Raw genomic sequence first — 15,506 nt, 5'->3', positions numbered from 1 at the left:
AATAAAGGGGAGCTGCCACAACCTTGAGTCTGACGGTCTGACCCATTGACATAGGCCTATATCTGACCACAGCCTTGAGCCTTCGCATAGCCTTCGCCATCATCCGAAAAAAAATATCGCAGACGGCGAGAGACCAGTGCTACTGCCACGCCCCCTTAGGAGACTGCTCAGCCAATGAAACAAGCCGAGAACCACGCCTATTTAGGAGACCGGAAAAGTTCGATTTCAATTGGCGGAGCATGGAATGGGGTGTCTCCTAAGTGTCTCGTCTCTGCCAGGGGTCCTTCCACTGTCAACACGGAACACGTAGGGAACACGTGACCAACCTTGCTGTCCCAGCTGTGAGTAAAATGGCGTTAAATCCGCTCAAAACGACTATTTACGGGATACGTATTTTATATTTCTGATGTGTAATATTTACATTAAGTATTAATACATTAAACCTAATGCTAAGTATTTACTAAACATCGGACATCCAGCCCAGGTCGCCATGATTATGTGACGGTCTCTCTTGTACAGAGGACTGCACGCCAAACTCCATTCAAAAAGCGGGCGGGGTGGCCTGTCTTATCGGCAAGGTTCCACTTATACAGTCCATGGTTCCACTGAAGAGCTGCTTAGACTTGTTATGATACACTCTTCGATTCGGCATGCAATATCACTTCTTTCAATAAAATCTGCTCTGTGTGTCCAGTTAGTAGAGCAGGTGCATGTGAAGATGGGTCACTCATCTGACTAAGCTAGCTGCTGATGTGCTCTGCTCACTCTGTGTCCAGTAGTAGAGCAGGTGCAGGTGAAGATGGGTCACTCATCTGACTAGCTGATGCTGATGTGCTCTGCAGTCTGCACTGTGTGTCCAGTAGAGCAGGTGCATGTGAAGATGGGTCACTCATCTCACTACTGTAGCTGCTGCTGATGTGCTGTGCTCTGTGTCCAGTAGTAGAGCAGGCGCAGGTGAAGATGGGTCACTCATCTGACTAGCTGCTGCTGATGTGCTCTGCTCTGGGTCCACTGTCCAGCAGAGCAGGTGCAGGTGAAGATGGGTCACTCATCTGACTAGGCTAGGCTAGATGCTGCTGATGTGCTCTGCTCTGTGTGTCCAGTTAGTAGAGCAGGTGCATGTGAAGATGGGTCACTCATCTGATTAGCTGCTGCTGATGTGCTCTGCTCTGTTTGTCCAGCAGAGCAGGTGCAGGTGAAGATGGGTCGTTCATCCAAAGACAAGCGGGACATCTACTACCGTCTGGCCAAGGAGGAGGGCTGGAGGGCCAGGAGCGCCTTCAAGCTGTTGCAGCTGGACCAGGAGTTCAGCCTGTTTAAAGGCAAGTCTGCAGCATGGAGGCATGCCACATGGAGAGATGATTGGCTTACATCAGGGGTGTCAAAGATATGGCCCAGGGGCCAGAACCAGCCAACAGAGGGTCCAATCTGGCCCACAAGATGACTTTGCAAAGTCCTTCAATCCAATTTGTCTTTCAATCCAATTTAATGCATTTGTGAGGGCTAGGGGGAAGTACCAGGTTTAAGGAGCAAGTTAAATAGTAAGTAGCCTATTCATGTTTTCTGTATTTGTCACTAAATGATCAACTATTTTCATTACCCCTGAATATATAGAATTGCACCGTTGCTGTCAATTGTAATGCACAGTTACAGATAGTAGATTTGATAATTTGTTTGATAGGCCTGTGGTAGCTGAGATAACCCTATGTGAAAATGTGTTCTTAAAATGTACCTGAAATTCTTACACAAAAAGAAACTGGAACATATAGAGGAACAATTTGGTTGTTATTTATGGGTTATTATGCATTGATTTTCTTTGTCTGGCCCACTTGAGACCAAATTGGGTCGCATGTGGCCCGTGAACAAAATGTGTTTGACACCCCTCCCGTAGATGATCAAATGAAAGGTAAAGGTATAGTTCACCCTCAAATTAAATTCAGTCATTAGCCCCTGTCCCTCCCCTGATTGGAGTTGGCACTGCCAATTTGCCTGGGAAATTTGCCCATTTGAGACAGGCAAATGTCTCAAACAACAGACTGATATCACAGGATGTTGTGAAGAGTACATGGCTATATAAATTGTAAAGATTTTATTATAAAATATATATGCTGTATTCTGATCAGAATTTTTTTTTAAAGAAAATTTTATTTCAAATCATTTTATTTATTTATTTTGAATATATTTGTAATAGATTTCATGTATTTTAGTCTGTGATACTGTGAAACCATGGTATGTTTGTCCAAGGTTATCATACTGTCAAAAACTCATAACAGCACATCCCTACTGTACATACCATTTGTTTATTATTTCGCAATCACAATCGCAAATCGCTGTATTGTCCACAATCCTGTGTACTCATACAACGCCACGACAAGCGCAATGCTCTACCACTGAGATAAGTTGGCTGGCTGAGCCTGGCTCTTCCTCGTCTCTGCCTCAACCCTCCATCCATCTGCTCAGTGCCACACACTTTAAAGTGAGTTTTAGCTGCCTATATGCAGCGCCTACACGGCTTAAAGCCCACACAAATGTGTTTAAATATCTAGGCTTCTAGGTTTTTATGTTTCACAGGCTATGCAATGCTGTGGGAATATGCAATATCTTGCTTGGCACTGTGGAAATAAAGCGTTTGATTGAGCGCAGGGGCGGAGGCAGAAATTCAATTATGGGTGGGCCTGGATCAAATTGGTGGGGCAATTGCATGACGAAATTTTGCGCGCGAAGCGTGCAAAATTCCTAGATGTCGTGAAGTCGTCATGCATTAGGCTCTGGAGATGATGTGCCCTGCGTTTTTAAGCTACAAAACCATTAGCTAGCAAGGCAGCAGCAAGTTTGCCTCTAGAAAACAAACAATTATTATTTTTATTTTTTATTTTTTGGGTGGGCCAGGGCAAGAAGTGGGTGGGCCTGTGCCTACCCAGGCCCACCCGTAGAAACGGCCCTGATTGAGTGCAAAAAACGGTAGAAACGGCCCTGATTGAGCGCAAAAAAAACCGCATTTGGTAAATCTGGCATTTACAATTAATCAATTGATGGCTCGTTAATGTTATGATGATCGATTCAGAAATGTGCGTACAATTTGCATCTCTAGACCTTTTGAATTGAAAATGTGTAGGAACCATGAAATACAGCTCCTGTTAGTTAGCTCCTGTCATCTTTTTACAGCTCCAGGATACAGAACATGGCCATCAGGTTTCACCAAACATGCAGCAGAATCCAAGTGTTTTATATCCAAGACTGGGTGTGGGTGCTTTGGGCCGAGGAGTACCAACTTTTACCTCATTATCTCCTTTATTAGATCCGCTGATTTAGCCTTCTTCCTGCTATACAGCACTTTGTAACATTTGTCGTAGGAAAGCTCATCCTATTGTAGATGACTCTCTCTCTCTCTCTCTCTCTCTCTCTCTCTCTCTCTCTCTCTCTCTCTCTCTCTCTCTCTCTCTCTCTCTCTCTGTCTGCAGGTGTGAGTCGAGCGGTGGATCTGTGTGCTGCTCCTGGCAGCTGGAGCCAAGTCCTCAGCCGTAAACTCAGGTGGGTTTCTGAACAGACAGCAGACCAATCCACTCGGCCTTCAGTCAGGCAGATCCAAATCAAGTGGGACTGTTATCAGTAGCTGCTAGCCAAATGCAGCTAAATTAGGTTTGGCCAATGCACCGGACAGCTGGGCGTTTTCTGCTTAAAATAAATAAATAAATAAAAATGCTAATTTTAGATGTTTACTAAGATCATTCTATTATCTATTGGAACCCAAAATAATATTTGATATAGCCGTAAACTTAATAACTCTGACTTTAATAAATATGACATTGAACCAATTTTGGAGACTGAGTGACTCATCAATGTGCGAGCGTGTGTTTAGGAAGAATAAAGCCAGTGTGAGACTGTGATTGCGGACTGGACGGGGATTCTCCTGGTGAAACATCTTGTAATGTGTGATCCGCTGTCACAGCTCAGTCATAAGCCCCTTTTACACAACCTGTGAAAGCCATGTTCGTTGCGGCGTCATCACGCCTCGCCTTCTGTATAAAAGTCACAAGGACGGAATGGCATGTCATTTTGTTACGCCTTTCGTTCCACCAGTCGAGGTTTTATCAGCCCCTAATCAGCCTCTGTTTTAAAAGACAGAAAGACAGGATCGAAGTTCAGCTCATTCATAAAAAATGACAGGAGGACTGAGGGGAAACCACCTCCAAATTGAAGTTCTACCATCAGAAATAACTAGATATCATCAATACAGCAGTGGAAAGAAAGGAATGGAAAGAAATCGCTGTTACTGCAGTCTTGACTGTTGTGTGAAAAACAACTACGGTAACGTTATAGTATTCCTGCGGATTTATAGCCTACTAATAGCTTTTATCCCAACAAACCCATAACTCCCTATAGGAATATTTAGATTTGACGTTATGGCCGTCACAGCAATAAAAAGGGGAAAGGCTGAAAAGAAAGCGAAAAGCGATCCAATCCTTTTCTTCTTCTTCTGATTTTTACACTTCTGTGTAAAAGTGGCTAAAGACTCCTGATTACAAGACAGACAGTTGTGTAGTGTGAAAGGAACAGTGACTATATACCACCACTGAATGCATATAGTGGAAACCCTGTCACCACCTTACACCAAACGATTGAGATGACGGGAGCGCGCCACAACTCTAATAAAACTCATGATTTCATTCCTACATTGGAAATTAGTCTGCGACAGTGCTTGAAAACTGGACCTTGAAGTGCTTGAAAACTCTTTTGGTGTAAGGTCAGCATAACTGTGAGTGTGAGGGACTAAGGTATTTTCAAACTCTTCTAGTGTATTTTAAATGTGGTATTTTAAGTCTTAAAAGTCGAGCTGAAATGAAAAACAACTTTTTAACTATTTTAGATCACATCCCTGGTCACAGAGTGCACCTATTTAACAATGTATGCCCAACAATTCAAAAAATCCAGTTTATTTGGTTTTTCACATCAAAATTCAACCATGTTGTCTTTATTCATAACAAAATCGACAGTGCGCTTACGTCAGCGTTTACTATAAAATTTCAACCAATAGCATCATGACTTGACAGCTGTCAATCTCCAACTGTCATTCTCCGTCAACTGTGCGGGGTGCGATGCTGACCATCGGTGCTGACACAGGGCTAACGTTAACTAGCTACGATTTTTCTGCAGGGGAGGAGGTGGGAGGCACAAACATGTACGGCCTCTACTTGATGCTTTTCCTTTGCTTTCTCCCACCCAGAGTGAAGGAGGGAGAGGAGCAGGGAGAGGGTGAGGAGGTGAAGATTGTTGCCGTGGATCTGCAGGCCATGGCTCCTCTACCAGGAGTGACGCAGATCCAGGGAGACATCACCAAGGTGACGAGGAAGAGGGCATGTCAGATTGTAAAGGACAACACCCATGTCATTTTGATTTGCAGCCCATTTACTTCTGTCTAGTCTAGTTTAAATTTCCCTCATATTTTCTTCTTCTTTTTACTCTTACTCCTTTGTCATCATTTTAGAAATCCAACCTTTACAAACCTCTTCTAAAGCCACCTATTTCTGAAGAAAATGGTGAAAACGACATACCCAAACTAAAATGCCTACTGTGGCTGAACCGCTAGGGTTACAGACAACTGCCTGACCTTTTCTGAAAGGTAAGACGTTGGAGTTTCTGTTCCAAGTGTCAGAATGACTCTATGTGTTGCTGACCCTGAGTAACGCCAGCTCAAACACAGTGGTTGATTCTCGCCTAGAATAAAAAACACTTTTAGAGTGTAAACAGTTACCTGTGGTTGTTGTATTTATGGCTAGAAACCCATTGGAGACATAGCCACAGGCCTTACCACATCCCAACTCAAAGAAGATGAAAAAATACCAAAACATGAGTATTTGGCAGTGGTTTTTGTAGGGAGATACCTAGGCGGATTTCCAAAAAGCCATTTGAAAAAGCCAAATAATCTGAAATGTTGTCTTTGTCTTTGTACAAAGACGGCTATAACTTCCGCTGTGTTGATCTGATCCGAAACAGGAAGACATGGTTTGATGCGCAATATTCAGACGATTAGTTTGGCATGTAGCATGAACAGCATTGTTCAGAATTAACCACCTAATTCATCACGTTAATGACAGATGAACAGCAAAAAATCAGAAACGTAACGCCCGTGTTACGGTGCAATGCAAGAGTTTTAAACCTAGCTTGAAATGGCACCGGAATAGGGTGGACAACAAGTCTTCTTCTTTCCCCACTTTCAGGTGTTCTAGTTATAAAGTGGTAACATCTAATTGTTAAGCCAGGTATTACGGCAGCCCCATAGTTATGGGTGGGCCTTGATGTGCCTATAGGCCCGCCCACTTCTTACCTAGGCCCATCTAATCACAAGACGTAACACGTAAATTTCATCATGTAAACAGTAATTCCCATGGGCGTCGTTAGGCATGGGCATTTGGGGCTATAGCCCCGAATGTTTTATGAATAGCCCCGGATAAAATAAAATAAACGTTTTCTTATTTTTTTGAAAAATTGCCGCAGCCCCCAGATCTATTTATCTGTCATTCATACTTTAAAGCCCTCAAAATCAGAATCAGAATAACTTCATTGATCCCCGAGGGAAAATTGAGTCATGCTACAGTTGCTCGCACTCATGCATGGAAAAATAAATATAAACATCAAACATTATAAGAGGCATAGGAATGTACCATAAACAATAAAATAGAAGTTGCGTAGTCTATGTACAGTAAAGTGTCACAAAATATGTGCCTTCTCCAACAGTCATTCTCAAGTACCATTTAGTAGAGTGAAATGAAATATCTGAGGCAGAGCAAAACAGAGCGCTTCCGGTGTGAATGGCCAGGCTCCTGCTCGATGCTTCCATGACGCGCTGCGACGGAGACGTTCGGTTTCTGGTGTGTCCCAGGCGTAACCATGACAGCCGATGAGGCAGGAGTGGAAGAGGGGACATTTGTCTATTCAAAATGAAAATTCACAAATGAGTAATTTGACTGGTTTCCAGTGCTTGTTACAGTTTTATACCTGATAAAGAAAACTTTCCCCTGTTTCCCTTCCCTCTGCTTCAGGTGTCCACAGCGCAGGAGATAATCCGTCATTTCGAGGGCCGGCCTGCCGACCTGGTGGTTTGTGACGGAGCGCCAGACGGTGAGAAACCTACAGACGGGCCCTCTGCACGGCACGCAGCAGCTGTCATCTGTCATCTGAAATTCAAGTGTTTTTTCACACGCCGCAATTCTTTTGTTTCCGTAGTAACCGGGCTTCATGATGTGGATGAGTACATCCAAGCTCAGCTCCTATTGGCTGTAAGTATGGCGGGTGGGTGGGGAACGGTCAGTGTAGGAAATTTAAAAAATATTTTGGGGGCAACTTTTGCCCCCACTGTCTAAAAACTGGGGGCATTTACAAAAATGTGGGGGCACTTAAAAAAGTAATTGGTGCATAATGTTACTAAAGCCTAGTGCAGTGGTTCCCAACCTTGCGGCCATGACTCACGACCCCAAGTGGGGTCGCCTGGGCTTTCTGCAGCTCCCGTCTCCTCCAGCTGTGAGAGAACATGCCGTTGATTGTGTCTCAAACTGCCAGGGCACGGTAAATGTTTCTATTTAGATTGCCTGCTTAACGTTATCAGGTTCCCTATTAGCGCTGGGTCTAAATCCGAAATATTTTCGCTTTGATACCAAATCTTCTGCCATCGTCTTGTCGGTTAACTCAACTCTCACGTAGCCTTTTTTGTTTTTTGTTTTTTTTGTTTTCCGTGGAAAAAGCACTGCCACTTTTTCTGAGGAGAAATAAAAAGCGGGTCATGATAAAGTCACCTGACCTTAGCTTAGCAGCTGCTAGCTCACTAACCGGCTCGTTGGCTCTTCTAGCAGACAATACAATGTTGTGGAACAAGCAAAGGCTTACCAGATATTTCCAATACATGTCTATATATACATTTAGCCTTGTCACGTGATAAGTGAACTCTGACTCTGCTCCTCTGTGCTTTCAGTTTCACTTTCAGTTTATAATTGTAGCATCCGTAGTGTGGACGCTGGGTTTTATTTCTATTATATATATTTAAAAAAATGCTGGTGGACAAGTAATGTAATCAGTGTATGCTCGACCACCATGTAACACAGACTACCACGGCAAGCCTATCACATACTGCTGCTAGTCTCTGATGGATAAACACTTGTTTTCCTCGTAGGCTCTCAACATCACCACACATGTCCTGAAACCTGGAGGAGCTTTTGTTGCCAAGGTGCGTCCAACGTATTGAGCATTTATTCTTTTATGATTAAAAAATAAAATAATAATAGTTTTTTCCAATGAGATATTCGCACATCCAATTCTCTCCGATGCTAGCCTGGTAAACCAGCCGGTCTCATGAACTCACATTTCATTTGGTTATGCGGGACCGTCTGGCCTCAACTCTGGGAGGGCTGTCTGCAGAAACTACAAAGCGGACGAGCCAATCAGCGACCTGCCTCGTAGTTGACATCGTAACCGGTCAATCAGAACGTCGCTAGCAAAACAGTAATGGCCGCCTCCTTGCCTGTCTGCCTTGAGGAGTAATGTCAATGTTCGTCTAGTTTAAACAGCCATAACAATTAAACAAGTACAGAGTATGCAACAGCGGAGTTTCTGGGCGGAAAATATGTTTTTGCCGTTCTCCCGAGTGGATTTGGGTTTGACGGGATCCAATGCTGATTGGCTGAAGGCAAGTACACCCGCCCAATTTCCGCCCACTGCAAAGACTGTTGTGAAGGCTTCAGGCCAAATGGGAACAAAGAACTAAATGAAATGTGAGTTCATGTGACCGGCTGGTTTACCAGGCTATTCTGATGCAGGTGCGTTGGAAAATATAACCTGAGTCTTGAGGAAGGAAGATCCCGCTCTTGCTCAGGATCACAATTTATTGATGATCACACGTGACGTGATCAATAAATTGTGATGCTGAGCAAGAGCAGTCTGTGGGATCAAGAGCAGTCTGCGGGATCAAGAGCAGTCTGCGGGATCTTCTTTCCTCAAGACTAAAGATTATAAAAAAAAACTGATCACAATCAGAGGCCCACAGTAGAGTAGAGCCTGCCAGTAGAACCTCACCATAGAACCTGTCAGTTGAGCCTCTTAGTAGGGCCTCACCATAGAGCTTGTCAGTTGAGCCTCTCAGTAGAGTGTCAGTAGAACTCAGCTCTCACCCTCCTGTCCTCAGATCTTCCGGGGGAAGGACGTCACCTTGCTGTACTCCCAGCTGAAGATCTTCTTCAGTAGTGTGACCTGTGCCAAGCCACGCAGCAGCCGCAACTCCAGCATTGGTCAGACACACGCACGCGCACGCACACACAGATACACAGACCCTCAGGCAGACAACAGGACTGTTACATGATGTTTATATAAGAAAACATCCATGGAATAATAATACAATTAAAACAGAATATACACACAATCACATATACATAATGCTCTCTTACTCTCTTTTTCATTCAATTCAAGGTGCTTTTTTATTATGCTATTACAGATACAGGGTTCATGAATAACATTCAGAGAGCCTATCATTGATCTGCAACTACTCAGAAATACATGTACAGTATATGTGTGAGGCTGATTAATGTATGATGGACACATGTCCTTGAGTTGTAGGGACTGGTGCTGAGGAGGTGTTTGTTCAGTCTCTTCTAGAAGGCATGAACACTGCTTGATGTGATGTCTCCCACACCCGCAGGGGGAAGCCTGTTCCATGTAGTTATGGCAGAGTGAAGAAAGCTGCTGTCCAGGCATTTGGTGTTTGCCCTGGGGAGGGACAGGGCATGGTTTGGTGTTTGCCCTGGGGAGTGACAGGGCATGGCTTGGTGGTTGGACCTGGGACATGAGCGGGGGGTAGCAGACAGTGCAGGTAGACCGATGCCGATATGTTAAAAAATGACTAACATATGATTGCCGATATATCGTGTATCCCTAGTTGCCAAGTCTGCCTGTGAGCAGACTGCAGAGTGAACATAGCCGCTCCTCTCTGGGTTGCCAGGTCTGTCTGTGAGCAGACTGCAGAGTGAACATAGCCGCTCCTCTCTGGGTTGCCAGGTCTGTATGTGAGCAGAGTGAACATAGCCGCTCCTCTCTGGGTTGCCAGGTCTGACTGTGAATGGATTGAACAGCCGCTCCTCTCTGGGTTGCCAGGTCTGCTGATTTTGGCCACAGCCAGGCTGTGTTCACGGAGTGTATCTTTTAAGGATTTTCTCAGTCACAATAGTCAGGTAATCTACCATCGTATACTGTCTGTTTAGGGCCAAATAAGTTTCTAGTTTGCTTTTGGATTGTGTTAGTTCTCTCCAACATGTTTCATGTTTTTCTTTTTTCCTTTGTGTCTCTCCTGTGCAGAGGCCTTTGTTGTGTGTCAGAATTACTCTCCACCTGAAGGTTACGTACCCAACATGTCCAACCCTCTGCTGGATCACTGCTATGGTAACTAACACACACACACACACACACACACACACACACACACACACACACACACACACGTACACACACACATTTGAATGATTTCTTTATGTCCACATAAATACAAGTATTCACCTTTTTCCTGGACTTTGACCTTTCCCATGATCCTCAGCTGTAGCCGGTTGTCGACTTCCTGTTTACATTATTTTCGCTAACAAGGAAGTGCGCATCGCTGTCAAAGAGCTATTGTGTTGCTGCATTTTAGCTAAAATGGCTAAAAATAGTACGTGGTTGCATTCATTTTTGAACGCTAAACGTCCAAACTGGAACTCTTCTATTTGGTAGCATTTGTGACCGAAACTCAGGGCCTGAAATTCACTTTGCAAACTAGTGGGAAATTTCCCTAGATAAGGGGGATTTATAGACTTTGGGGGGGTTTCTTTGGTTTTCTTTGGTTGTTTGAAGCCAGATTTATAGGAATATCTCATTTTAAATTAACATTAGGATTACCGTAAATTCCGGACTATAAGCCGCACCGGGCCGCACCTGCAAAGTTGACTATTTTTTTCTTATATAAGCCACACCGGACTATAAGCCGCGGGTGTTTTAATGGTATTTTTTTTTTTTTTTTTTTTTTTTTGTGTTTTAATGTTTAATTACCATATGTAAGGGTTCATGCACAGAGGGGATTGTCGGGAAAGAGATGGCTGTTTGAGGAAGCTCCCATTTATTAACATTTCAACAAAACAACATAACACAACACCACCTGTGTTGTTTTTTACAGTGCACACAGTGTCATACAGTGTCATACAGTGTGGTGAAAAGAGGGCAAGAGAGGAAATTAAAACTTATTATAGTTATATAGGATTTATAGTTAGAAAGAGTGCTAAAAAAGAGAGATTTTTTTTTTTTTTTTTTTTTTTTTTTTTTTTAAATCCATAGATAAGCCGCACCGTTATATAAGCCGCAGGGGCCAAAAAAGCCCAAAAAACGGGAAAAAAGGTGCGGCTTATAGTCCGGAATTTACGGTAGATGGTTGTGATGTCATTATTCAGTCTTAACCATCATATTACTCTCATGTCGCCCCACCTGCTCTCCCCGCAGGGCTTGAAATTAACTTTTGTGATCACCAGCCAATATGGCTGCTAGATTTTAAAGTTACCAGCCAATTAGAATTTCCACTAGCCAAGATGTTTTTCTTGAAATAAACCAGAATATGAGTGCCACTGGGTTAATTTAAGTATCAGTTAGTTAGTATCAGTAAAAATATGTTATAGCATAAGGAATCTATAAATCACAGTATTTCACTGATAAATTGTGTGATTTCAAATTGTGTTTATTTATGTGTGTTACTCCCCTCACCTGTGTGTTGCCGAGATTTGGGTCTGGATCGAGGCGACAAGGAAGAGTGTGTGTGTGTGTGAAGAAGTGATGTCACTCAACTGGAAGTGATGTCACGCAATTGCTCGACTGTGATGTCATCAGGCAGTTGTGATGTTATCAGTGATGTCACTCGAGCAATTGACTTCTTATTTAGTTAAAATGACAGAATGGACCTTTAATAGTTCATCACATGTGACAAAATGATTTGTTTTAACATGCTGGTTGGCCAAGGTGAGACGGAGGAGATTTGCCGTATTAAATAAATAAATAAACAATCAAAAAAGATTATAATGCAATTTTATTAATATTTATTCAAATCAAATTATATTCAAATCTCAAAACTCGTTCCAACAGCCCTACTCCATATTGAGCGCCTACCAATAATAGCAGATGGTGAACAATACTCTTTCTCAAGGGAGACCAGCCATCTCTCTCACACACATACACACACACTGCTGCTGCTCAGCCTGGTAACTACAATATACGATTTGTGAGTTACTACCCCTACTAGCCAGATAAACTTACAAACAAAGTGAGTAAGTCACACTATTAAGTCAATACATGTAGGGAGAGATGTAAAGTTACGGTGGGGTTGGTTAACAGTAGGAGCAACACCTAGTGATTAGGTTAGGCATAACTTAATCCTAATCATAATAACGAGCAGTGATACCATTAGGCTCTTCCTGTCTGTGTAACACTGGCTTCCCTCTGTCTCCAGATGTGGACTTCAACCAGTTGGAAGGTGTGAACCGGATCATCGTTCCCTTCCTGGCCTGCGGCGACCTGAGCGCGTTTGACTCGGACCGGACCTACCCACTGCAGGTCTGACCCGTTCCACACCTCTCCCCTGTCTGGCTAGACCCAGCGGAACACTAGATGGCGTAGATTTGTACGTGTCATTACTAGCATCCCAAACACTTGGATACAAAACAACCTACGAAGCTTTGTTTTCGTGTTTCGTTTCCAAACAGCTTCTCCGTAGCTCAAATGGCCTTCAGAAGAAAAGTCCCTCAAGATAGCAAAACCTGAGAGATAAAATGGAGTAAAATATAACTAACATTAGCAAGAGCTCCCAGTTTGCAAAAGCAGAAGACCATATTGGAAGTTTAATAGTAACATCTGTATGATGCTAAGACAAAGGAGGAATGGTGAAAGTTTGAGCCACAGAGCAGCTATTTGGAAATCAAACACAAACTAAAATGAAGCTCTTGGTGGTTTTGTACAGAAGTGTTTATGATGCTAGACGGGAGACCTGAGATAAATTAATTAATCAATGAATTAATACTCTTTCATTTTGTATTCAGTCTAGTTTAATTAGTTTAATTTACCGTAGTTGATTTTCAGTGTTTGGTAGTTTTTGTTTATTTTATTTGTATTTCTTTTTTTCTTTCTTTTTATTTTTCTTACAAATCTTTTGGTTTAGTTTTGATGTATAAATTCCGGACTATAAGACGCACCGGTCTATAAGCCGCGGGACCAAAATTGACTATTTTTTTCTTCTATAAGCCGCACCGGTCTATAAGCCGCGGGTGTTTTGATGTTTAATTACCATATGAAAGGGTTCGTGCACAGAGAGGAATGTCGGGAAAGAGATGGCTGTTTGGGGAAGCTCCCATTTATTAACATTTCAACAAAACAAAACAAAAGTCAGGTCACTAATCCCCAGACAAAATCACACAACAATAGGCTATATGTGCAGCAAACCTGTAACCAGAGAAGTCAAGTCACTAATCCTCGTCTTCCTCTTCTTCCTGCGTACTGAAACCACCAAAGTCCTCATCTTCAGTGTCGGAAACGAACAGGTTCAGGGTGGCTTCGTCAACCACTCTCCTCTCTCCTTCATTGTCACTCAAAACCAACGAACTCCTCTTCATCACTGTCGGCATCGAACAGCCTCTGAAGCCTCTGACGGCCCTCAGCGCCAGCTGTGGCGGCGTCATCCTCTTCATCCCGCAGCAGTCCAGCGTTTTGGAACCCGTTGGTGATTGTGGATGTTTTCACACTCCTATAATATTCCGTGATCTTCCTTTGTGTTTGTCCTCCTGCTGCACCGTCCAACGCCTCACCATTGACTCATCGATGCCCAGGTTACGCGCGGCTGCTCTGTTTCCCTCTTTTAATGCGAGATTGACTGCTTTCAACTTGAAAGCTGCGTCGTGTGAATTTCTGCGTACCTTCCCCATGGTAAGTGAGAGTGTTGCTTCTACTGCTCGTCTTGTTGTGAATATTCCTTGATCTTCCTTTGTGTGAATTCGCCGAAGTTTGTGATTTTCTCCTGGTAGTCGGGGGAGGGAGTTGATGGCCGAGTGGCCGTTTGCTTACCGTAATTACCATATGTAAGTGGTCACGCACAGAGGGGATTGTCGGGAAAGAGATGGCTGTTTGAGGAAGCTCCCATTTACCGTATTACCGTAACATTTCAACAAAACAACATAACACAACACCACCGTTGTTTATTTTTACAGTGCACACAGTGTCCGCGGTGTGGTGAAAAGAGGGCAAGAGAGGAAATTAAAACAGAAGTGGATTTATAGTTAGAAAGAGTGCTAAAAAAGAGAGATTTTATTTGTATTTTTTTTTTTTTTTCTGAAAAAATCCATAGATAAGACGCACCGTTATATAAGCCGCAGGGGCCAAAAAACGGGAAAAAAGCCGCGGCTTATAGTCCGGAATTTACGGTAGCTTCAGTTCAAATTGTTATTATTTTTGGCAGGGTGTTCAGATGGTATTTCATGAATGTTTGCAGTTCTTTTAAAATGAAATACATTTTTCAATATATCCTCCACTAACTGCACTGTCTGCCCTGACTTCAGACCAATTAGCTCAAGTCATCCAGATAGACTTGGGTGTTTTCAGTCTGTCATTTATTTATTAGTATTTTTTATTTATATTTTCTCACATGAAAACAAATATAGCCTAACACCCTGCTTGTCCCTGTGCTCCTCAGCTGGATGGCCGGCAGCAGTACCAGTACACCCCCCCCACCCAGCCGCCTATCTGCCCTCCCTACCAGCAGGCCAGCCTGCTCCGCAAGAGCAACCTGCTCGCCCGAGAGGACCAGAGCCCAGACCAGAGACTAGAACAGACCACAGACTAGGGACTAGACCAGACTAGAGACTAGACCACACCACAGACTATAGATGAGACCAGACCACAGACTAGAGACTAGACCAGAGCCGAGACCAGAGACTAAACCAGACTAGAGACTAACCTAGAGCCCAGACAAGAGACTAGACCAGACCACAGACTAGACACTAGACCAGAGACTAGACCAGACCACAGACGGTCTGACCAGAAACTAGACCAGACACTAGACAACAAACCAGACAGGAGACCAGACCACAGACTAAACGATTTAGTCTCTAGTCTGTGGTCTGACCAGAAACTAGACCAGACCAGAGACCTAGACATGAAGAGAAAAAGACACTCAAGTGGATCTGTGGACAAACAGCTGCGCTGTTTCCAAGCATCAGAGGACGGAACGGCTGGAGGAAAGTGTTGAGTGTTAGAGGAAATGAGGAGGGAGACTTATAATTAAAGGAGAAAACTACTATCACATACATCACATACAGTTTAGTCCAACAAGCCAGGTTTCCTTATGATATTTTATGAAATGTTTTTGATTGTTTTATCTGTTTAACGTCATGTGCGGTTGGATGAACAAATAGTTAGGGAGAGATGTTAGAAATCATTTATTGGAGATGGAAGCATCTGTGGAATTAAAG

The 15,506-nt window shown here is 43.3% G+C and overlaps 1 protein-coding gene across 2 annotated transcripts; it reads left to right on the top strand.

The window, feature by feature from the left end:
• The first annotated feature begins 297 nt into the window (after positions 1 to 297).
• On the top strand, positions 298 to 15,451 carry ftsj1 (FtsJ RNA 2'-O-methyltransferase 1). Of its 2 annotated transcripts, none has more exons than XM_083655077.1 (11): positions 298 to 341; positions 1,185 to 1,322; positions 3,462 to 3,531; positions 5,225 to 5,339; positions 7,041 to 7,119; positions 7,225 to 7,277; positions 8,165 to 8,218; positions 9,173 to 9,275; positions 10,336 to 10,419; positions 12,500 to 12,603; positions 14,729 to 15,451. In XM_083655077.1, the coding sequence occupies exons 2-11, from the start codon at positions 1,202 to 1,204 to the stop codon at positions 14,876 to 14,878; spliced, it is 933 nt and encodes a 310-aa protein (XP_083511203.1). In that variant the 5' UTR covers positions 298 to 341; positions 1,185 to 1,201; the 3' UTR covers positions 14,879 to 15,451. The 2 variants fall into 2 exon arrangements, with proteins under 2 accessions (XP_083511203.1, XP_083511204.1); XM_083655078.1 differs by having other exon boundaries at positions 317 to 341; positions 1,182 to 1,322.
• The last annotated feature ends 55 nt before the right edge of the window (positions 15,452 to 15,506 follow it).

This window comes from Poromitra crassiceps, assembly GCF_964638095.1.
Source record: "Poromitra crassiceps genome assembly, chromosome: 18".
Lineage (NCBI taxonomy): Eukaryota > Metazoa > Chordata > Actinopteri > Beryciformes > Melamphaidae > Poromitra > Poromitra crassiceps.
Note: the sequence above shows the minus strand (reverse complement) of the source record. Positions and strands in the feature narration are given on the sequence as shown.

Bases quoted from the DNA above. Each gene is read 5' to 3' on its own strand.
- ftsj1 (XM_083655077.1), top strand. From the start codon at position 1,202: ATGGGTCGTTCATCCAAAGACAAGCGGGACATCTACTACCGTCTGGCC. The intron at 7,120-7,224 runs GTGAGAAACCTA...TTGTTTCCGTAG, and splicing joins TTGTGACGGAGCGCCAGACG to TAACCGGGCTTCATGATGTG. The intron at 7,278-8,164 runs GTAAGTATGGCG...TTTTCCTCGTAG, and splicing joins AAGCTCAGCTCCTATTGGCT to GCTCTCAACATCACCACACA.